The 23895-nt window shown below is 40.4% G+C and overlaps 2 protein-coding genes across 3 annotated transcripts; both read left to right on the top strand.

The window, feature by feature from the left end:
- The first annotated feature begins 1951 nt into the window (after positions 1-1951).
- LOC127754337 (disease resistance protein RGA5-like) lies at positions 1952-13424 on the top strand. 2 transcript variants are annotated; one of them, XM_052279830.1, is made up of 6 exons: positions 1952-2049; positions 2161-3075; positions 4602-6686; positions 6894-6958; positions 11272-11708; positions 11904-13424. In XM_052279830.1, exons 2-6 carry the CDS (start codon positions 2210-2212, stop codon positions 12921-12923), a joined length of 4473 nt encoding a protein of 1490 aa, XP_052135790.1. In that variant the 5' UTR covers positions 1952-2049; positions 2161-2209; the 3' UTR covers positions 12924-13424. The 2 variants fall into 2 exon arrangements, with proteins under 2 accessions (XP_052135790.1, XP_052135792.1); XM_052279832.1 differs by having other exon boundaries at positions 1988-2039.
- A 2768-nt stretch (positions 13425-16192) lies between these two features.
- Positions 16193-19916, top strand: LOC127755860 (putative serine/threonine-protein kinase-like protein CCR3). The gene is made up of 2 exons (XM_052281482.1): positions 16193-16672; positions 18951-19916. The coding sequence occupies exons 1-2, from the start codon at positions 16193-16195 to the stop codon at positions 19914-19916; spliced, it is 1446 nt and encodes a 481-aa protein (XP_052137442.1).
- Positions 19917-23895: the final 3979 nt, after the last annotated feature.

Raw genomic sequence — 23895 nt, forward strand, 5'->3', positions numbered from 1 at the left:
CACCTTCGGAACACCTTTGCCACCATTCTCATTAACACGTGGCTATATCTGGGTGTAGAGGCCCCAAAGGAAGCAACCACCCCTAGGGTCGTTGCCACGGATGAGCCAACCTCAGCCACCATCCTCTGCCGCCATCCTCACTGACACACAGCTAGATCGAGGTTCCACTGGAAGCAACCTCTGCTAGGGTCGTTGTCGCCGGTGAACCAACCTCAGCCACCATCTTCGCCACACGCTGGTGGGAATAGATCACACTCCGAGGAAGCTTCCATTGTGGCATCCCCTCTGCCGCTGTCCAACCGTCGTGTTCATCACCACCATGTCCACCACCACCGCGCAGCCCTGCCAACCAAAGCCAGCACTGCCGACTATCGCCACATGGCCATCACATGGCTAGATCTAGACGAGAAGCGCTCCATTGCCGTTGTTGATTGCAAACTAGGGAGAAGCCCCTGTCGCTGCCGCCATCCACAAAAGGGAGAGAGACTCCATCACCGCACCCGTCACTACGAGCGCTGCTCCTCCACTCAGTGCCAACACCGCAACCCCGCTTCCGTCGTCCACCCACCGCCTCCATCACTACCGCATCGCCCACCGACATCGCCACGCCACTCCTCCATCTAGAGCCGATGCAGAAGCCCTGTCGCCGCTGTCCTACCATCCGCGCTACAGCGGCTATCTTGCGACGGTGAAGGTTTCAGGAGGGGCCATGGATTTGATGAATCCTATTATCATGAATGTAGATCGCATTGAGAGTTCGTGTTAAATAAATAATTACTAGCTTGTTTTCATGGTCTTGAACTCTTCATTAGCGGGATCAATTGGTCGCAGGTTGTGTCAGGCTTACGGAAAGGTATACCCTCTACCCTTGGATGTATGCTGTATATCGATACGGTATACCTGTGCGTACACGGATGTTTCCTGTACGCATTAAGGAAATTCATCGTGTAATAGAAACAGAATCCACGGACGGAAGAAGTCGTAGTCGGACTGAACTAGGTCGTTACTGTATCGTGTGGGGTCTGATATCTCCTAGTTCTACTTGGAGATCAACTGACCCGTGGTATAAAAGGGACCCCCCGGGAGGACCTAAGGCATCGAATCTCACCGCCAACACAACCACCACAGCCTACGAAGTCGGAGCCTACAGGAGCCAAGTCGCCGGGTGATCTAGTCGAACCAACTCGACTACGGTCTCGTCGGTATCATCGAGTTCTGCTATTTCCTTTGTAATCTGTGGTTTCCACCATATAATCTCATATCAACTGGATTAGGGCTATAACCTATCAAGGGGCCTGAACCAGTATAATCCTTGTCTTTTATTTGCCTAATGTTGTACTACGTAGATCCTCGTACCAGCGTACCCCAATACCCTCTGTATCCGGTCTACGGGTATCCACCGTCGACAGGTTGGTAGCACCCGCAAATTCCTAGTTTCCTGAGATAATTAACTACTCTCTCTATCCCATAATATAAGGCGCGGTCAAAGTTGTCACAGTCTCCAAAACTAATCTTTAGCTTATAATTTCTCATATACTATAAAGTTATAAAGTTTTGAAGCAACAAAATTATAACCATATGAAAGTACATTTAAATTTCAATCTAATGATATAATATTTAACAAATAAAATTCATTTCATATTATTCTAAGTATTGGTCAAATGTTTTAAAGGTTGAATCTTAAAATACGTGCACACCTTATATTATGAGATGGAGGAAGTATTTGCATTCTTACTAGTGACACTTAAGGATTTGCCATTGGACCTATATATTATAGACACATAAGGGTCCATATATCATAAACTGCAAATGATGAATTCTTAATTTTGGTTACAATATAAATAGACCCTTCACATCTTAAAAGTGGCAAATAGTCGTTTTCTACTCGCTTTTTCTTAGATCTATGGGTAAATGTATCCTAGAAAAAAAATGTCGATGCTTTTCTTTATCTGTACTTTTTAACCAGAGGCCAGGCTAGCCCAGCCTTATCATGAGAGTTCCTCCGTTCCGTGCTCGTGAGAAGTATCTCAATCTCTCGGGTCCGTCTGGGTAGTGTTCCCCTTCCCCCATCCTTGCTTACATGTTCTCTTGTTATTTTGGTGTCGTCTGACCCACGTTTTTGTTCTCTCTTGTTCTTTGGATTGCCTTTCCCCGCTTCAGATGTAGATGATGTTTCGATCCAGAAATTCCTAATTGTCGTCAGGAGGGGATGGAGATCTCGATTTCTTCCACGGTTGCTGATGAGGCGATGGCTTTAACTGCTTCGCGCAGCGAGATGAGTCCGCTCCTCCGGCAACTCCATTCATTGACGGATACCATCAACAATCTGTCTGGAGGTGAAGGTGTTAGTGAGGATGAGATCCAGGATTTCAAGACTGTTCTCGAGGGATTACGCACCAACATCAAGGATCTGTCAGCGGTGGAGAGAACTAGCTTAACGGCTAAGCGCTGGATGCAGGAGGTGCGGGAGCTTTGTTATGACACGGAGGACTTCTTGGATAGAGTTATGAACTCTGGCGCCGGTGTAGACAAAAGTGATCTTATTGAGCATTTTAATCGGATCCAGGGTAAGCAGAAGAAGCGGAATCGCCAGATTGCTGCAGATTTCTCAGGACTAAAAGCTCGTGCGAAGGGTGCGGCGGAAAGATTCATCAGATGCGTCCTTCCGGCACAAACCATCAAACCCAACTGCGAAGAAGCCAGTTCCAGCCAACAACATCCGTTGCCTGCTCAACTCTCCTCTGTCCTCGGCGTCCATGGCCGTATTTCCGATCGATTTGATGGCCTCATGGATCATCTTGTCAAGTTGCTAGCTTTCAACGCCCAACAGCAACAATTCAAAGTGGTGGCTATCCTTGGTTTTTCAGGTGTTGGCAAGACAACATTAGCTAGAAGCCTATATCATAACTATGGAGCGCGATTCGAATGCCGCGCATTCCTGCAGGTGTCTCGAAATCCAGATCTTAGAGGATTTCTCATCAGCATGCTCTCACAAATTAAGGCACCACGGACCCATGCCTCTTCTGATGTGCAGGACCTCTTTGACAATGTCAAGAAACATCTACAAGGGAAAAGGTACGATTTACTGTTCAATACTGAATTGAGATATGAAAAATGTTACTGTATTTGATTAGCTACCATAATCTGATAGTATGGTACACATGTATCAGCATACCAACATTTGGATATGATAAAGGTGTTCTGCTAGCTACCACCAAAATAAAACCGGCACTATCAACCCAACATCCAGCCCAAAAAACACTTTCCCTCTTAAAAGCTAAGAGTGAGAATAAATTAGCCAATGTTTCTGGATTTACTTCATGTTAGCCACTTAGCCTTCTCAGGTACAAATACCCCAAAAGTTATGCCTAAAAGGAGGAATTCAATGGAAATCCACAAATAGGCCCATCAGGTCGTGTGAAATTTTACTATTCCCTCCGTCCCAAAATATAAGGGATTTTGAAGAGATGTCACATTTTCTAGTACTATGAATCTGGACAGACTCTTTGTCCAGATTCGTAGTACTAGGAAGTGTCACATCCCTTCAAAATCTCTTATATTATGGGACGGAGGGAGTAGTAAAATTTCACACGAAACCGTTTTGTCCAAGAGAAGTACTATTTTCAATCCATTTCTTTTTTCTTTTTTTTTTGAGTGGAAATTTTTTAATCCATTTCTAATATTGCATCTTTGACATCATTTTAGAGAATACATCAGTTAGTACTTCTATTAGATCGTTTCCAAATTCTGGTGGTTGTCCCAAAGCTAATTTTGTAAAAAAAAAAAGATTTATGAAGAAAGCATAATGTGCGATACAATAGTGTGTGAGCTATATGCTCACCCCCCTTGGTAATACAGTATGGGCCTGTTCATTTTGGTGCCATTTCCAACCTTACCAAATTTTGGTAAAGTTGCCAAAAAAGTGGCTACATTTAGTTTGCTACCAAATTTTGGTAACCATATAAGAAATCCTACCAAAATTTTGGTATAGTTGCCAAAATTTGGCATTGTCAAAATTTGGTAAGGTTTTTTTGGCATCAAAGTGAACAGGCCCTATATTTCACAACACCACATATATTTTGACAAAAATTATCACAAAACTACACATTTAAGATTAAATTTATCATAGAACTACAGATTTAAGGTATTATATCACAATTTTTTTAAAAAATATAGATTAAGTATATAATTTATAATAAAACTACAGATTGTATATATGCTTCATCTATTTCTTACAGTTCCACAAGTACACACGGCAGTGATTGCAATTTCGGAACGAAATTTCAGAAATTTTGTCCCCCACCGGCAAGCATATTTCTTGCTCGAAATTTTCTCCTTTTTTTCCATTTTTTTTTTGTGAATTTGATCAAAGTTTATTCAAATTCATTCAAAATGCGTCAAATTTTCAAATAATTTTGGCCAAAAAATACCGAAAATTTCAAAATTTCGCTGATTTCATGGGCCCCCAGCAAAAACAGGCATTTCGAGAATGCAAACCCTGACACAGGGTCAGTAGTGTGATCGTCGATTTACTTTTATTGTGTTTCTTTGTCTATTGTTATGTCAGCTTCGTGTATTTGCACGCAAGTGCATTCTTGCAGGTACTTGATTGTAATCGATGGTTTATGGGCCTCCACGACCTGGGATATTATTAGCCGTGCTTTACCGAGGGACAATTGTTACAGCAGAATAATAACAACCACACAAACTGAGGACGTAGCCAAGGCTTGCTGTAGTTATAATTCCACGGATATATTTGAGATGAGACCTCTTAATAATAACCTTCAATTCAGTGGTTTACCATTCGAAACTACAATATTGGTAGCCAATTTGTTGGAATGCAATCCTATGACAGTGGCACAGTGGATGCACCTACAAAATTCCATACCCTCAAGTCTAGGTACCAATTCTACTGCTGAAGGGATGAATGAACTTCTAAGCCTTATCTACAATATTCTTCCACACTATTTGAAGACATGCTTGCTACATTTTAACATGTATCCCGAGGACTACACGATCAGGAAGGATGATTTGGTGAAGCAATGGGTAGCTGAAGGGTTTGTCCATGAAGTAAATGGGCAAGACGCGGACGTGGTTGCTAAAATATATTTTGATGAACTTATCAATAGAGGATTGATCCAACCAGTAGATATCACTTATAATAATGAGGTGCTATCATGTACAGTTCATCACATCGTGTTGGATTTTATAAGGTGCAAATCCAAGGAGGAGAATTTCATTAGTATTATGGACTATTTCCAAGCAAGACCTGGAAATCTGGACAAAGTTCGTCGATTGTCCGTGCAGTTTGGAAGTGTGAAAGGTGCAAAGATACCAGCGGGAAGCATCAGAATGAGCCAAATTCGGTCACTTGTATATTTCGGATTCTTCAAATGTGTACCTTCCGTTGCAGAGTATGGTCTCCTGCGAGTTCTGATTCTTCATGTTTGGGCAGATAAAGACAAGATATGTTTTGACCTCTCTAGCATTCAGGAACTATTTCTACTGAGATATCTGAAGGTTGCATGTAATGTAGGCATCAAGTTTCCATCCAAGATTGGACGATTACAATACTTGGAGACGCTGGATTTAGATGCAAGAGTGGTTGGTTTTCCATTAGATATCGTTCAATTGCAGAATTTATTGCATGTCCGCCTTCCACGTGAGACTAATATGCCCAATGGGATTGACAAGATGACATCACTTCGCAGTTTAGCGTATCTTCAGCTCTCTGATAGCTCAAGAGACAATGTGTTGAGACTTGGCAAGCTGACCAATTTACAGGATCTCCATCTAACCTGTTCTGGAATAGTACAAACTGACCGTGTGGTCATTAATTTGGAATGTCTTTGGTCCATCATGGAGAAATTCAGCAAACTCACATCTCTAATTCTAGATGGTGGTGCTTCAACCACAAGCATCTCCTGTGATGGTTTGAGCATCTTGTCCTCTCCGCCACCAAATCTTCAGAAGCTTGAGTTGTCGCCAAAAACCTGTGTCTTTCCCAGCCTACCTGAGTGGATTGGAGAACTTAGCAAACTGGGCAATCTAAAGATTGCGGTCAGGCACTTACCAAGGAATGAAATTGACATTCTTAAAAGATTGACTACTCTTACAGTTCTGTCGCTCTCTGTCCAGACTACCCCTGCAGACAGGATTGTTTTTGACAAGGGATTCCAGGCAATCAGGTACTTCAAGTTTGCGTGTACTGCACCATGTTTGTCCTTCGTGGAAGGAGCGATGGTTAATGCAGTAAGGCTGAAGTTAGTTTTCAATGCTAGTAGCATAAAACAATACGACCTTACATCTGTTTGCTTCCAGTATTTAACTTCCCTCAAAGATATCTCTGTAAAATTTGGAGACACCAGTTCTTATTTGCCAAGCGGAAGGAATGCAGCAGAGGGTGCACTGGTGGCTGCGGTTAGCAAGCATCCAAGTACCCCTATCGTCAATGTACAATGGCAAAAAGGGACCTTTTCTTGTGACAAAGGAAATAGTGTATCAGCAAAAAGAGGAAAACTTCAGGTCCCAGAGAGTCTGGAAACTGCCGGAAAAGACTCGGATGAACTAGAAGTTCAAGAAACGAAAGAATGGAGTCTTTCTTCCCAGAGGAAACGAACACATGAACAACAAGGACTTGAAGAAAATATTTCAAGGGAAGATACAGGCAAACAAGACAATAACATGTAAGGATTCTTTTCCTTGTAACAAAGAGTAATATGCCCTTCTCCTCATAATGCCTCTTGTGTACTCTCTCTCGTAAGTATCTTGGAGTTACCAAAACTTATAATGTAAAATTTTGATACTAATAGGTATTTTCTGAAGAACTGTAAAATTTCTCCTCATTAGGTATGTGTGTCTCACTTATATGAGTTCAATCGATATTTTAACAGGAGCCCAATTGTTGATGTTGTCCTCGGGAGTTTTAAGCCATCGGAATCCTCTTTCCACAGCACTGGTAATGTTTGTTCTCTTTCTTTCATTTCTCTAGTTGTAATTACACCAACCTTTTATGTTCCAGCAGTCTTTATCTCCCATAGGCCATAGGGTTCAACAGTCCAATCTACTCCCTCCATTTCAAATTAATCGGCGTTCTAACAAGTCTCACACAAACCAAGAAGATGTGGCAGATTATATGGTTACCCTCATTAAATATATCCCAATTATTTTTAAAAAGCAGATGAGCCAATGAGAGTTATGACTGCACTAAGTATAACTGCATTGATGAAGAGTAGGGAGGGAAGATCACCTCTAAAAGTGTTTTCGAATATAAGAACGACGAGTATATATTTTGGTACAAAATTTGAATGCTAGAATGACAAGTAATATGAAACGTAGGGAGTAGGCTAACTAGCTAGTGTGCGTGTGAACCCACTATTTTGTAACAGAAATTTTATGGTCGTGCAGTATTTTCTTAGAGAAATTTTATGGTTATTGAGAAGGTGCAAGTAGATTCCGTTTTCCAATATAAAATCACTTATTTTCTTCTGCATTAATGTTTCATTTATTCACTACCATTTCCTGCCGTAAGCTAGGAGCTATTTGGTTGGCTACCAAAGATTAACACGCTAAATCTTAGGCATGCTATAATATGTCAGCCAAGTGTTATGTCGGTTACTATAATTGTGACATTTCATACATTTACTACTGCTAAACTCATATGTCATATAATCAGCCTTTTGCCAAATGTTTTTCCACTTGTGTCAATGTGTCGTGCAGTAATAGACGTGATGCGAAATCTATTAACCGTTAGAGTAAATTGCGTTCACTGTACACGAACTCGTATGGTGGGTACAAATAAGTACAATAACTTGCAAATTGCTTATTCAGATACAATAACTTGCCTAGTTAGTGCAAACCTGGGCTAAACCAATCCACACAAGTAAAATTGATCTAATATGATACATAATGGTGTGTAATTATTGTTACACATAAAAAATTTATACTGACAATGTATTATTATTATTATTCACATGATATTTTTAAGATTTAGACCAACAAAAAGGCAAAATAATTAAGAATGCCCGATCATAAAAATACACGTGTCTGAACATGAACATGAAAATTAAAATATTCTTTTAGGAGTTAATTGTATAGATAAAAATTGTCTTGGTCTTGAACATATAAATAAACATTAGGCGTGTTATATAGAGTATCAAATTTTCCCAAGAATGAAATAAATACTCTATCCTAGACATGAAAAATAAACTTTTGCACATCTAATTTCTCTTTCTGTTTGGATTCAAAACAAGATATCCAAATCACAGTTATACGTGTATGCTGTTATGTCATTACTATGCGCTAATTTGGAGCAATTTTACTTGTGCGGATCATTTTGGCCTGGTTTGCACCAACTAGCCAGGTTGTTGTATCAAAGTGAGCAATTTGCAAGTTGTTGTATCTACTTACACCCACCACACAAGTTCATGTATTGTAAGTGTAATCTATCTATCTATTATCTACTAAAAGTCGATTAAACTTCCTACAAACACTCTTAAGCCGCCACGTGGCACTCCTACAAACGCTTCTAGGTCGCCATGTGGTGTTTTGATAAATTCTAGAAATTCTAAGAAAAAAAAAAACATCTAACGTCGGTTTTCATTTAATCGGGTGGACCCATTATTTACTACCGTTAGATTTATGTTAAAAAAGTTATCTCCAAACATGAGCTCACCTGGGCCTGTAGGAAGGATGCACGAACGTTGCTTTTCCTTAAAAAAATGTACGTACCTACGTATCCCCAGCCCCCAAATTATTTCCTCCTCTTTTCTATCTATTTTTCTCCTATTTTCATGCTTTATTAGTTAGGAAAGCAAAAAAAAGTGTTAAACAATATATTAAGTAACTATAACATCTAAATCATACCACTAATATTTGATCTTCTTATCTCTTCAGATTATTTTGCATTTAAAGACTCATATTCAGTATAGTTCAACTTTGAAAAGAAATATGTTACTTTATACTATATTTTCTAACTTTTTCGTACCATTCAAATAATTAGAAATATAAAAATAATGATATATGTATATTTTCATTGTATACAACTTGATAATAATTAAATTAGATAATAAAAGTAAAATAAACCTAACTCTGAGTAATGTTAAAAAATACTCCCCCCATTCTAACACTATGATAAGTCAAAATAACATTATAATACGAGTAAAAAAGATAGATTTCAATTAATAAATAATATGTTTCTTCTATTTTTAGTTAATAAATTTATAGCAACTAAAACACTATAACCTATCAAACAATATTATAATTATATGCATGCATACTCTCTCCCCTTCAACACTGTCTTCCTCTCATCTCTCATTAAATTCATTCATCTTCTAAATATTAACTAATTAATAAAAATAATTAATAATTAGAAAGAGAACTGATTATAATTTAAGATATATATATGATTTTTAGTTTATTTAAATTTTCGTTTTATTTATAATCAAATAAATAATTCAAGATCCATATTACTTATATTTTACTATATAAAAATAAAAATATGTCATTTGAACATATACACCAATTCTTTACATGGTAACTGGATAGCAAAAAGAACATAACATTATAGAAAATAATAACAAGTATTATATCACCTCAAATCATTGTATATTCGCATTTAAGATGTCAAGTGGTACGTCTTAAATAAAATTAAACCTTAGAAATTATAAGAAAAAAACATTTGACCACCAGTTTCCCCTTAAATAGATGGATCCACTATTTTTAACCAATTGATATATTTTTAGAAAATTCTTAAGCCACCATGTGTTACACCTTAAAAATTAAAAAAAAAAGATATTAGAAATTTTGAGAAAAAAATCGGATCATTTGTTTTCACTTAAATCCTCTACTTTGCTTTCCCACACATGCACACAGCACAACACTACATGTCCCCCTCCCCTCTTGGCTTGAGCTCTTCACTTTACCCCTTCCTGTTTTTTGTAGCAATAAATAATCAAAAATATGAAAACATGCATAATTTTCAAGCTACACATTTGATTTCTAATCTAACTATTGCTGTATTCATAGTTTAACCAATAATTTAAAGATCTATAATGTCTATAGTTTGAACTGGTATGAAATAAAACAAGAAATAGAAAATGACAAAAGGGACTAAACTAAACTATTTGGATAAAATGTAATAAGTTTTTAAATAAATTGGTTCTTACTTTTTAATAAAATTGGACCAACCATTGCATGTTACATTTTCATAACAATTTTCTTGGATATTAATATCGTAGCATTATGAGTTTCTCCGCATGTTGGATAACATTGACTATATACACTGTTCATACTGTAGCATATGTAAGCCACACTAAGGTAGCAATATATAATTGGTTGAAAAGTTATATTTGTTACTATTAAATTTTAAATTTTTGGATTCATGTTAACTAGCTATTTTCTTTTAAACATGATAGTATAGATCATGTATATAAGAAGGAAGCGATGTCTACAATATATCTTTGTTAATTTATATGTAAGTATGTAATAGCTTGTATATTTATGATACAACCTAAAAGGAGTAGTAACTTGATGGTACAAATAAAACATATTTATATTCAATAACCGTTCTTTAGGATTTGTTAAAAAAGGCCACTAAACATTTAGTTAAACAAGACATAGCACCTTGGTTTTAATTTACACTTAATTTGTTGGACACAGTTTTCCAAACAAACTAAATCTAACTCCACAATGAAGAGATCGTAGATAATTGTTTACATGGATGTATTAAATATTATATATTTTAAAAGCTAACAAATAGTTTGAAAAGAATATTTAAGCAATGTCGATGAAGAAAAATTTGGAGAAATAATTCTTTTGAAACATTGTAGGTGTCATCCGATTGATATTCTGTCTATATAAGTTTTTCAAACGCAATCTATAATACATGCCGGCGCAAATGCGTGGGCTACCTTCCTAGTTTACTCTAATGGTTATTAGGCATGTTGTTAGTATATATGTTTTTTTTAAGAAAGTTCACCCGGGTGGGGGGGATTCCCCACCTGAATTTTTCATTAAAATTAGTATGTATGTTTTTATATCTTTAGAGATCCAATAACATAAAGTAAAGTGCTATGTAATTACTGGCATAATGATGTATCGGTACAACATTAATAATATGTAATAACCGGCATGAATAAGATAAGTTAACCACTGACTACACACCAATACTAAAGCATTGTGTGCCGTGATGATTAACTTCATAGAATTTGATCGAGAGGTCGTGGTCGAGGCCCACCACATGCATGTTTCATTTTTTTTTTTCTCTTTCAGCCACGGTGATGCAGCTGGTCGAGGCAGACATCGGCGGGCTTATCTCCAAGATCTTACATGCGGTTGGCACAGCTCGGCAGAACAAGGAGGAGTGCTATCAGCTAGCTCGCCTTGTGTTGATGATCGAAGACCAGCTAGCATACCTGCAGGATCCGGAGATGATGCAGCGGTCGGAGATCCAGCGACCGTTGGACGGGCTCGACGACACTCTCCGACAGGCTCTTGAGCTTGTGATGTCCTGCCAGAATAGGAATTCGGTGTACCGATTGGTTATGGCCAGGCGGCAGGTCGAGAGGTTCAGGGATGTTCAGAGCAGGATCGAGTCCTACCTCGTCTCCCACTTCAACAGCCACATCAACATCACTTGCAGTCCCGATCGGAGCTACATCGACACATCTGTACCATCTACACGTGCAAGCTCTGAATACGAGTCACAGGTAAATGGATATACTAGTCAAGCTAGCTTTCAGTTTTTCACATGGCTCCAAATGTCCTATCCATTGATCTATTTAGTTCATGATCTAGAAGGACTGTTTAGTTGATTTGGTGTTCTCTTTAATTTGAAGGGAATCATTCATGGCCCCTCTAATTTTCCACCCTTTTTCCCTACAATGTCTGCTTCTCTATTATAGGACGATGCTGCAAAGATCGCTCAGAAGGAACTACATAGAGCCCAAGAGTTCACTTTCGAGGAGCTCGTGGCGGCGACTGACAATTTTACCGCGGACAGAGAGATCGGTAGAGGTGGATTTGGAAGCGTGTACATGGGAATCCTTTCTAACTGGCGGCAGGTGGCCATCAAGCGCAGAAGTCCGGGCTCTAATCAAGGGATGGAGGAATTCCGTGCAGAGGTCACAACCCTCTCCACCCTGCACCACAAGAATATCATCCCACTAGTTGGTTACTGCAAGGTGGAGAAGGAGAAAAAGAACACGGTGGAGGAGGAGCACCTGCTCATCTTCGACTACATGAAGAACGGCTCACTTTCTGACCACCTGCATGGTCCGTCGTCGTTGTCGTCCCATTACTCGCCGGTGGCAGAATCCTGGAAGATGCGTATCAAGATACTGCTAGGCGTATCACGCGCCATTAACTACCTGCACTCCGCTGTGCCTCCGGTGATCCACCGCAACATCAAAACGTCTAATATTCTCCTCGACTCCAGCTGGTCACCGTGCTTGTCGGGCTTTGGGCTCGCGATCAGCTACGACGTCGAGGTGGAAAGTGATTCCTTGCATACCTGTGTAGGTACGGCAGGATACATCGACCCGGAGTATCTATTAACAGCCACTCCGAAGCCAACAAGCGATGTCTATAGTTTTGGCGTGGTGATGCTAGAGGTATTAACAGGGAGGAAGCCAATTTTTCAATGGGAGGAGGAGGAAGAGGAGGTGAAACAGTTAATGTTTTATAGGAAGGGGGATTACACCAGCTTGGTTAAGTTTGCTCTGCCGTTCATCAAGGCGGAGGCGCTGCCGAAGGTGCTGGACAAGCGCCTAGCGGTGCCGCTAACGTCGAGGCAGCTCGAGGCAGCAGACCTGGTGGCAAGCACGGCAGAGCGCTGCCTGGAAGAGAAGGGGGAGGACCGGCCGACCATGTCGGATGTCATGGCCAGACTAAAGTGGGCGCTTGAACTCAGCCATAGCCCATAGCGATGATTTGATTGATTAGACTGCACCACTAAAAGAAATGTGAGGAGATTGCAAATTAAACCAATTTGGCTGCAGTCTATGGGCCTGTTTGGGGAGCTTAGTATTCTGAGAATCAGCTGGTTGGAAGCCAGCTTCCGAGTATCTGGAAAAGCTGGGTTTTCTAGCTTCTGGCTTCTAGTTCATTTTCTGGATGCTGCATCTACAGTTTCTCGGAATCTGACTAAAAGCTGAACTGTTTGGGGGAGCTTCTGATTGTGAGAGAAGCCGCAGCAGCTAGGCGTTCCCCCAAACAGGCCCTTTGTGTAGTCGGGCTCTAAAATTTGCTTTCGATCGGAAGGGATTGCCCAATGCGGTTTTATATGGAGCTAGATAACTAATGCAGAGTTAACTAGCTAGGTGACCTGCACAATTGCGCGGCTAGCACTCATATAAAATTATCTATTTTAAAAATGTTTTTACTTAAAATTTATTTAATTGCTATATATCTCATTGTTTCAAGAATTTGAAAGCCCCTTCTTTATTTGCTTGTTAAATCTACCACTGTTTCTATTCACTCTCTTTGGAACCTTTAAAATTTAGATATTGTAGTTTTTAGAGTTTATTATCTTTGTTGGGTTTCATTTTTATAATTTTTAGAAGTCCCGTCAAACACTACTACTGTACTCCTCTACGACATGTCCGTTGTCTTGTCTCTTTATTATATTGGGATTTTAAAAATCAAACATGATTATCGTTTGGATTCATCTTTCACTTTCTAGAATTCCCACCAAACCATCAGTAGCTTTGCCACTATACTTCTATACGGCTTGCTCGCAACTTCCCCTCTTTATTGTCATTGAGATTTTAAAATCTAACATGATTATCATTGGGTTTTTTTTACTTTTTAGAAGTCCCACCAACTATAACGGCATGGCTGGCGTACTTGATTTTAATCATCATTGGGATTATATTTGGGGCTTTGTTAATAATTTTTAGATGTCCCATCAACCATTACCACTCCTTCTATTTATTCTGTTTGGAATCTTTAAAAATTAGACTTTGTAGTTTTTAGAGTTTATTATCTTCATTGGGTTTCAATTATATAATTTTTAGAAGCCTCGTCAAACGCTACCACTATACTCCTCTACGGTCCGTCCGTTGCCTCATCTCTTTATTATCATTGAGATTTTAAAAATCGAATATAATTATTGTTTGGGTTTATTTTTTTACTTTCTAGACCGAACCGAAGAACCGAACCAATTAGATCGAATCTAAAAGACCGAGACCGAGAAATTCGGTTAGTAGTTTGGTATCAGCCATCAAAAGACCGAATTTATTTCGGATATTTCGGTCATTGGGCTCGGTTAACCTAATTAACCGAGATAACCAAATTGTGGCCCAATAGTCCTAGGAGCCCAATAAGCTCAGTAGCATAAACCCTAATCCCACCCTATCTCTCACTACCGGGGATTCCAAACACATGCGTACGCGCCACCCGCGGAAGTCCGCGCGCGCAGCGGATGGTTTAGTAGCGTAACTAACTCTGGTAGTTAAGGATAATGATAATGATTAAGGAAAGTTTTTAATTTTTTGAGATTTTTTTCTAATGGATTGAAAAAAAATTAAGTTACATTTGAAAACTTTTGACTTAAGATTTAAACTTTGAAGTCAATTTTTGAAAACTTTCAACTCAAACTTTGAAAATTTTCAATTTGCAAAAAAAAATTTGAAAACTTTCAACTCGAGATTTGAAAACTTTCAAGTTAAGATTTAAAAATTTTCAACTCAAGATTTAAAAACTTTTAACTCAAAACATGCTAAAGATTAAAAAAAATCAAAAAAAAGTGTTGGGGGGGGGAAGCGAAAAAAATTGGCAAAAAAGACGGGAAAAAAAGGCGTGGGGAGGAGGCGCGCGCGAATTAGCAAAAGCACTCACTACCTGCCCCACGCATCACGCCCCTCCCTCTCTCTTCAGCGAGTCAGCGCCGCATTCCTCCCCATCCGTTGCGCTTTCGCGCTCACCGCCGCTCGGCCTTCACTGCTCCGCCTCCACCGCGCCGCTTTCGCCCTCGGACTCCAGCCTCCACTGCGCCGGCGCCGGTGCCGCCTCTGCCCTCCGCCTCCATTCCCTCCATCATGCCACGGCCGCCGCCTCTAGCCAGGACGCGTCCACCTCGGCGCCGCCCTTTCACCTGTGCCGGAGACCTAGATGGCTGAGGAGGCCGGTCGGGGATGAAAGCGACGGTGGGAGATCGACGGGATCGACGGGATCTGGAGCTTCAGGTGGAATTGTGGAGATCGATTTGCTTTGATTTGCTTCTTGTTTTTTCTGAATCATGCTCTAGTGGTATCATATTGTAGTTCTTCATCTAAGTTGCTTCAATTCATTGATCTTGTATGGAGTATTTTTTTTGTGATTAATTTTTTTTGCTATTTAAACTGCTGTTATGGCTAGTTCGGTATATGACCGAGACCGAACCGAACTAACCAAAGACCGAAATGCTCAGTCTTGAGTTTTCTTGAAGACCGATCGGTCTTGTGATTGGGAAGACCGAATTTTCCAAAAGACCGAAGAACCGAACCGATTTTTTCGGTTAGACCGAATGCCCACCCTGACCTGAGCGCCGACAGATTCTTATCGAGAGTGGATTTTAAACTCTCGAGAAGATATCTTCTCGTTATTTGCGTGTCACTTAAATAGTCAGCAAAAACTTAAAAAAAAGAGAAGTATTAACGTGTGATATATCACTCTACAAACATATAAGTTGCAAAAAAAACAAATTAAATTACTGCTAGTTAATGTATATTCATAGTCAAATTTGTTTTTTATTACATGTAGAAGTTAAATTTGACCATATATGTTTGTGGAGTGATCTATCACATATTACTCTATCTTATGAAATTTTTTGGTAAGCATTTGAATGATATGCAGATTAGTTTTCCATTTTTATCAACGATAGAGAGATCTCCTGGCTTTGCGCCAAAACTACTGGATGCCTGACAGTGGAGAGATCACCCACGAAGCGCCAATACTCCATTTTTCCACTATGGCTTGGACCAAATTAATCCGCTGAACTGGACTCCTGCTAGTTGTGTCAGCTTCTTCCATTTTCCAACCTTTTCCTCGGTCAGACAAAACTGCTTGACATCGTTCACGTCCTACACTATCCCAATCATCCACCTTCCAGTGATTTTCCTCACCTTACCATTCGTTTGCTCTTCTTGCCACCAAGCAACAAGTAGACAGCTCAATTAATCCTTGCGAGTTTGGAGATCGCCACGGCGAGACCATGTGGAGCGGGCTGGGGCAGGCGGCGACGGTGGCGCAGCTGGTCGGGGCGGATGTCGGCAGCCTCATCTCCGTCATCATGCAGGCGGCGATGACGGCTCGACAGAACAAGAAGGAGTGCGAGCCGCTCGCCCGCCGCGTCTTCATGATCGCCGAGTTGCTGCCGCACCTGCAGGATCCGGAGGTGATGCGGCGGCCGGAGGTCCGGCGGCCGCTCGCGGGGCTCGACGACGCGCTCCGGGAGGCGCACGAGCTCGTGACATCGTGCCAGGGAAGGGCCGCGGCCTACCGGTTGGTGATGGCATGGCGGCAGGCCGAGAGGTTCAGAGAAGTTCAGAGCAAGATCGACTCGTACCTCCTCGTCTTCCCCTTCATCAGCCACATCGACATCACCCGCCGCCTCGATCGAATCTACAGAGTTCTTCTTCCAAACGACGCGATCGTGCCATCCGCATCTGCAGGACTCCCGAATCATGAGATGGTACTACAAATTTTAAGCAATTTTATAGTTCTTGAGGAGGTACAAATTTTAAGCAATCTATCTATTATATACTAAAAGTCCATTAAACTTCCTATAAACGCTCTAACGCCGCCATGTGGCACTCCTATAAACACTCTTAAGCCGCCACATGGCACTATCTAATCTCACCGTTGATTTTCACTTAAATTGGTGGACCCGTACTAACCGTACCGTTGATTTTCGCTTAATTTGTGGACCCACTATTTTACACCATTAGATTAAATTTATTATTAAAAAATAATAACTTCCTCCGACTACATATGGGCTGTCTCCCTACGTAGGTACTACGTACGTATGATTGGAAACAAAAACTTGAGTACGTACATTACTATTGAAAACGAAGCTTTCCTTCTGCTGCCTGGAGGAAAAAAAATTGACGGTCTATTTTATTTTTTACAATATAAAAATAAAATACGGAGTATATTACTTCACAAATATAGATATGTAGTAAAATTAGGATCCATAATAAAAAATATAAAATATCCTATCAACGTGCTTTAAACCATCTTTTAATTTTTTAAAAGAAAATATACTCCTTTCATTCTACCATATAAGGCGCACACATACTTTAAGATTTTACATTTAAAAATTTGACTACCACTTAGTATAATATAAAATGAATTTTATTTGTTAAAAATATATCATTAAATTGAAATTAAAATTTACTTTCATATGGTTAAAATTTTGTTGCTACAAATCTTATAGTATATGAAAAGTTATAAGCTAAAGATTAGTTTTGATGACCGTGCTAACTTTGACCACGCCTTATATTATGGGATAGAGGGAGTATCTAATTTATGATCCTGTTGAATTTTTTAAATATATTATATACTAAAAATCCATCAAACTTTCTACAAACGTTTCTAAATCGTTGCTTAGCGCTCCAATAAATAGAGAAATCGAAGAAATTATTTCACCATTAGATCTATCTTTAAACAAAATCCAACAACCCATCCATAAATCCAATCCCACCCCTAACCCACCACCTCCTGGGCATCCTCTCCCCATCATCATATCACGTACTTAACATACGTACGTCCGTCCCTCCCTGTCTCCTATCTCCTATCGTCGATTACTGTTTCCATCTTTTAGTTTTCTACCTAGCCAAGTTTAAGATTAAATAAAATCAAACATTAAATAACTAACAGCTTATAATCTATCTATCTATCATATACTAAAAGTTTATTAAACCTTCTACAAACGCTACCAATCCGTCACGCGGTATTCCATAAACGCTCCTACATCACTACATAACACTCCAATGAATTAGAGAAAATCATAGGTATTCCAAGAAAAATGTAGCATTTATTTTTACTTAAATTAACTGACCTAATATTTTAGACCATTACATTATCATACTTAAAAAAAATAAAAAAGTAATCTTTCCTTCCTGATCCCCCGCCACGTGAGAGATAAAATGCGTACGTTCGTAAAGTTCACATGGAAAACGTACGACAGAAAATACGTATGTACTACAAACACTCCTAAATCGTTGCTCGACGCTTTAATAAATTAGACAAATCAAAGAAATTTCGAGGAAAAAAAACAAAACATCCAAACTTTAATTTTTATTTAATACAGTGGATCCATCATTTTTCACTATTAGATCTATCTTTAAACAAAATCCAACAACCCATCCATAAATCTCATCTCACCCCTACCCCACCACCTCCTAGGCATCCTCTCCCAATCATCACCTACGTAACATACGTACGTCGGTCCCTCCATCTGTCTCCTATCATCTGTTATATATACTTTCCATCTTTTAATTTTCTACCTAGCAAAGTTTAAGATTAATTAAAATCAAACATTAGATAACCAACACATTATAATCCATCTATCTATTATATACTAAAAGTTTGTTAAACTTTCTACAAACGCTACCTATTCACATGGTACTCTGCAATCATTCCTACATCACAACATGAATATAAAGCTAATAGGTTAGAAAATTATAAAAACAATTAATGCCAATGAAAACAACGGAGAAACCGTGGATATCTTCTCCGGCTAATATTTCGCTCTTATGAGTGTCTCAAACTTAGCGTACGACGCATGCTCGCGTGAACGCGCGGGCTACCTTCCTAGTTTTATACTAAATTTTCTGTACCTCCTTAAGGACTGTAAAATTGCTCACAAATTTTTATTCGGCTTCTTCCGAAATTAATACCATCTCTTGGTGCTTGCTCTGATGAAGAAAAAACTTGTTAATTTGTATGCTTTGTCTTGTGTATCCTAGGAAGGTGAGAGATTCACCATGGCAGAGCTCGCTGCGGCGACCAATAACTTTGCAACTGACAGACAGATCGGTACAAACCCAGTAGCCAGGGTGTACAAGGGATGGCTTGCCGACGGGCGGGAGGTGGCCGTCAAGCAGCTGGTAGGCAACAGCAACCTATCTCTGGCAGTCGAGGAGGAGTTCCAGGCGGAGCTCTCGCTCCTCTCGATCCGCCACAGCCACATCGTCCGCCTCCTGGGCTGGTGCGCGGCGGAGGAGAAGCACCTGGTCGTGTACGAGTACATGAAGAACGGCACGCTCGACGACCACCTGCACGGTGCCCCGTCGTCGCCGTTGTCGTCGTCGCCGGTGACGACGTCGTGGAGAACGCGCATCGAGATACTGCTGGGCGTGTCGCGGGCCGTCGAGCACCTGCAGTCCTCCTCCGGCGGCGAGCGGCGGCGGCCGGTGATCCACCGCGACATCAAGCCGTCCAACATCCTGCTCGACGACGCGTGGGCGCCGCGCCTGACGGACTTCGGCCTGTCGCTCACCTGGGACGAGAGGGAGTGTAGCTCGGAGCTGCCGGTCGTTGGCACGCACGGCTACGCCGCCCCGGAGTACGTCGCGACGGGGTGCATCAGTCCGGCGAGCGACGTCTACGGCCTCGGCGTCGTGATGCTGGAGGAGTTGACGGGGAGGAAGGCACTGTCTCAACGAGCGGTGGTACTGAAGGATGGGTGTACGGGTTTCGCCCCCGAGAGCTTGGTGGACTTGGCGCTGCCAGTGATAAGGTCGGGGAAGGCGCGGAAGCTTCTGGACAAACGCCTGACGCCGACGCCGACGCGGAGGCAGCTCCGGGCGGCGGACATGGTGGCGCGCACGGCAGCGCGCTGCTTGCTGCATGATTGGGTGAAACGGCAGGCCATCTCGGAAGTCGTGGTCGATCTCAAGGCGGCGCTCGAGCTCGTCCGTTTCGACGTGTAGCGACCAGCTTGATATGAATCTGCAAATATTTAGGGGCTGTTCAGATTGTAGCCAAAATAAATATTACTAAATTTTAGCAATATTAAAATTTTAGCAAGTGGATAATATTGCCAAAATTTTGGCAAGATTTCCTATGTATTTACCAAATTTGACAACAAATTAAACGTAGCCATTCTTTTGGCAACTTTGCCAAAAAATAGTATGGTTAAAAATGACATCAAAGTGAACAACCACTTCATATTTATAATAAGTCGTTTCCAATGCAAACCCGCTGCTGCTGTCCAAAACTGGCATATATATTTGTGAAATCAAATGGGACTATCTATAAAACTTTCCAACAGTTTTTTTCTCAAAAGCTTTCAAATATAGAACTCTAATGTAATAACTACATAGTAAATTGAGTGTAACTGCAATGTAACTATACGTAACCAACACCGTTGATATTTTAGCATATTTTTTAATAGGATGAACGGTTAAACTATTTAGAAACGGAGGGAATAAATAATTATAAAAAAGTTTAAAAAATTGACAACACCTATTGATATATAATATATCACTCCACAAACATTTAATTCAAATTCAACTTTTATAAGTTATAAAAAAATAACAAATTTAACCAAAAATATACGTATCCAAAAATGTGGCATTGTCCAAGATTATCACGATTGAATTGCAAGGAAGGAATAACTGACATCTGGAATAAACGAGTGAATTGCTGTTCGGATCCAATGATGATCCATTCCGAAGGCTGTGGTCTCCGTGTGATATTCCTTGCATCAGGCTATGGAGCCGCCGCCACCTACGCCACCATGGTCGCCAGACAAGTTCTTCCTCTAGCTTTAACTCAGTTCTTATACTAAGAATCCCACCTACTCGTTCTTTCCCCTCACACGTTACAGCATTACAAAATAGGACTTAGTTACACGGCCCACTCTGGCCCACAATACTTTGGATTAGTTTTGTAGTACGGCGCAGATTCCCTCCCTCTGCAGCTTCAGGCTCTGCCCTCTCGAGCTCCGCTCCGATACTTTCTACTTGGAGTAAAAAGTAATCTAAACCGTTGATCATATTTAATAAGTAGAAAGTAATCTAAACCGTTGATCATATTTAATTGTATTGTTGTGATATATTTCTACTTCAATCAGAGTTAGTCGTAGTAGAAATATGAAGGGGCATATTCGTCCGGAGATAATAATTCGTATAGGGGTATTATTGTAATTTATCAGTATCTAACTCACCCTCTCCCTATCCTATCATATCCTATCGACGCCATTAAACTCCATCCCGATGCCATTCCCCTCCATCCCCTGCCGGCAGCAGCGTGGAGACCTACCTCGGCCGGCCGTAGCAGCCGATCCCGAGTCCGACATGATGCCGTAACGGCCGTTCTCGCGCGCGTGGTGTTCTTGGAGTGCGCCATGTCCGACGTGATCGAATTTTGTTTTCTCATTTTTCTTAGCCAAGGCACGGGGATGATGAGGCCAGAATTTCTCCTGGCAGATGCGTTGCCGCGAGTTCAGAGTTTCAGCATGCATGGAAGAAGCTAAGAATTCGTGACATTAATTTCTGCAATCATCTGAACGATTCATTTCATCTAATAGCCCTAAATTTTACATCAGGATCTATGTACAAATGGAAAACTGATGGCTGATTATTCCGACACTGTGGCAAGAACTTGCCATGGAGCTCAAGAACGCCCTCTCAACCTCTTCAGGCATCTCTGCTAATCAAGCACATGACATACTCCACCGACGCATCGCACGTCAACGTGATCTTGCCATCGTCGCCGGCGAAGCCAAACTCCTTCTGAGACATGGCGAGGAGCTCACCGAAGACCGCTGTGCCAAGGTACGCCAATAGCACCTTGAACCGCGCCCCGTCGGCTGTCTACACCGCGCAGTGGCCCTTGCCGGCGAGAGACGACGACGCCGTGCTGTAGCAATCGCCAGTGGTGCCTGCTGTGCCCATCTACCGAACCTGATGCGATGCGAACCTAACAAAACATCCCATACCAAAATTATCCCTAAACTATATTAAGAGATTACTTACCGACCCTTTAAAATAAGAGTCTCGCTCCAATGCTTTCTACTTGTAGTAGAAATTAATCTGAGCCATTGATCGTATTTAATCGTAGGTTTGAGATCTAATTCTACTCCCACCAGATTTTATGGGAGTAGAAATGTAGAGGGGTATATTTGTCCAAAGATAATAATTCACGTAGGGGTATTATTGTAATTTGTAATTATCTAACTGTTCACTCTCTAACCGTCCAAGTACGTGATACCAGAGATAACAGGGGATCAGAACGGATTAACAGAATGGCGGTACGGCAAAATTGGGGATCGATATGGGAAAAATAGAAAATAGATTAAAAAATCTGCCGAGATCGGTAGTAATAACCTTGTCTCCAAGTAACAGGGGATCAGAACAGAATAATAGAGCAGAATAATATGGGATATATTATCTCCAAGTACGGGATAAAAAATGGGGATAGATTCCGACAGAATTTACAACCGACGTCGAACAACCATGCGTGTCTTTTTAAAAATCGACCCGTCCGGACGGTCGTGGACTTGATTTGTATTTGTCCAAAATAAACCGTTTCGCCATATTCTAGGAGCGATCGATCGGAAAACAATGGTTTCTTAAAATCGACCCAGTCCGGACAATCGCGGACTTATTTTTTTATTTGTGAGAAATAAACCGTTCCGCTATATTTTATGAGCAATCGACTAGAAAACCATGGTTTTTTAAAATTGTTCCGGTCACGGACTTAATTTTTTATTTGTTCAAAATAAACCGTTCCGCTATATTCTATGAGCGATTGACCGGAAAACCATGGTTTTTAAAAATCGACCCGGTCGCGGACTTAATTTTTTATTTGTCTAAAATAAACCGTTCCGCTATATTCTATGAGCGATCGACCGGAAAACCATGGTTTTTAAAATCGACCCAGTCGCGTACTTAATTTTTTATTTGTCCAAAAGAAACCGTTCAGCTATATTCTAGGAGATATCGACCGCAAAACCATGGTTTTTTAAAATCTACCTTTTTGCGGACTTATTTTTTTATTTTTCCAAAATAAACTGTTCCGCTATATTCTATGAGCGATTGACCAGAAAACTATGTTTTCTAAAATCAACCTGGTCGCGTACTTAAATTTTTATTTGTCCAAAAGAAACCGTTATGATATATTCTAGGAGTAATCAACCGGAAAACCATGGTTTTTAAAATCGACCCGGTCGCTGACTTAATATTTTATTTGTCCAAAATAAACCGTTCCGCTATATTCTAGGAGCGATCGATTGGAAAACCTTGGTTTTTTAAAATCGACCTAATCCGGACAGTCGTGGACTTAATTTTTTATTTGTACAAAATAAACCGTTCCGCTATATTCTATGAGCGATCGACTGTAAAACAATGGTTTTTTAAAATCGACCAAGTCGCGGACTTAATTATTTATTTGTCCAAAATAAACCGTTCCGCCATATTCTAGGAGCGATCGACTGGAAATCTATGGATGGATTTTTAAGATCGACCCGGTTCGGACGGTCACAGACTTAATTTTTTATTTGTCCAAAATAAACCATTCCGCTATATTCTAAGAGCGATCGACCGGAAACAATTGTTTTTTAAAAACCAACCCGGTCATGGACTTAATTTTTTATTTATCCAAAATAAACCGTTCGCTATATTCTAGGAGTAATTGACCAGAAACAATGGTTTGTTTAGAATCGTCTCGGTCGAGGACTTAGTTTTTTATTTGTCCAAAATAAACCGTTCCGCTACACTGTAGGAGCGATCGACCAGAAAACCATGGTTTTTTAAAATCGACCTAGTCGCGGATTTAATTTTTTATTTGTCCAAAATAAACCGTTCCGCTGTATTCTAGAAGCTTTTTTATCGACAAAAAAAACAATGTTTTTTTTAAAATTGACCTAGTCATGGACTTAATTTTTTATTTATACAAAATAAACCG

This window comes from Oryza glaberrima, chromosome 11, assembly GCF_000147395.1.
Source record: "Oryza glaberrima chromosome 11, OglaRS2, whole genome shotgun sequence".
Taxonomy (NCBI): domain Eukaryota; kingdom Viridiplantae; phylum Streptophyta; class Magnoliopsida; order Poales; family Poaceae; genus Oryza; species Oryza glaberrima.

Coding starts and splice junctions, on each gene's coding strand:
- LOC127755860 (XM_052281482.1), top strand. CDS start 16,193: ATGTGGAGCGGGCTGGGGCAGGCGGCGACGGTGGCGCAGCTGGTCGGG. Junction 16,673..18,950: donor GACTCCCGAATCATGAGATG/GTACTACAAATT, acceptor TGTGTATCCTAG/GAAGGTGAGAGATTCACCAT.
- LOC127754337 (XM_052279830.1), top strand. CDS start 2,210: ATGGAGATCTCGATTTCTTCCACGGTTGCTGATGAGGCGATGGCTTTA. Junction 6,959..11,271: donor ATCCTCTTTCCACAGCACTG/GTAATGTTTGTT, acceptor TTTCTCTTTCAG/CCACGGTGATGCAGCTGGTC. Junction 11,709..11,903: donor GCTCTGAATACGAGTCACAG/GTAAATGGATAT, acceptor TCTCTATTATAG/GACGATGCTGCAAAGATCGC.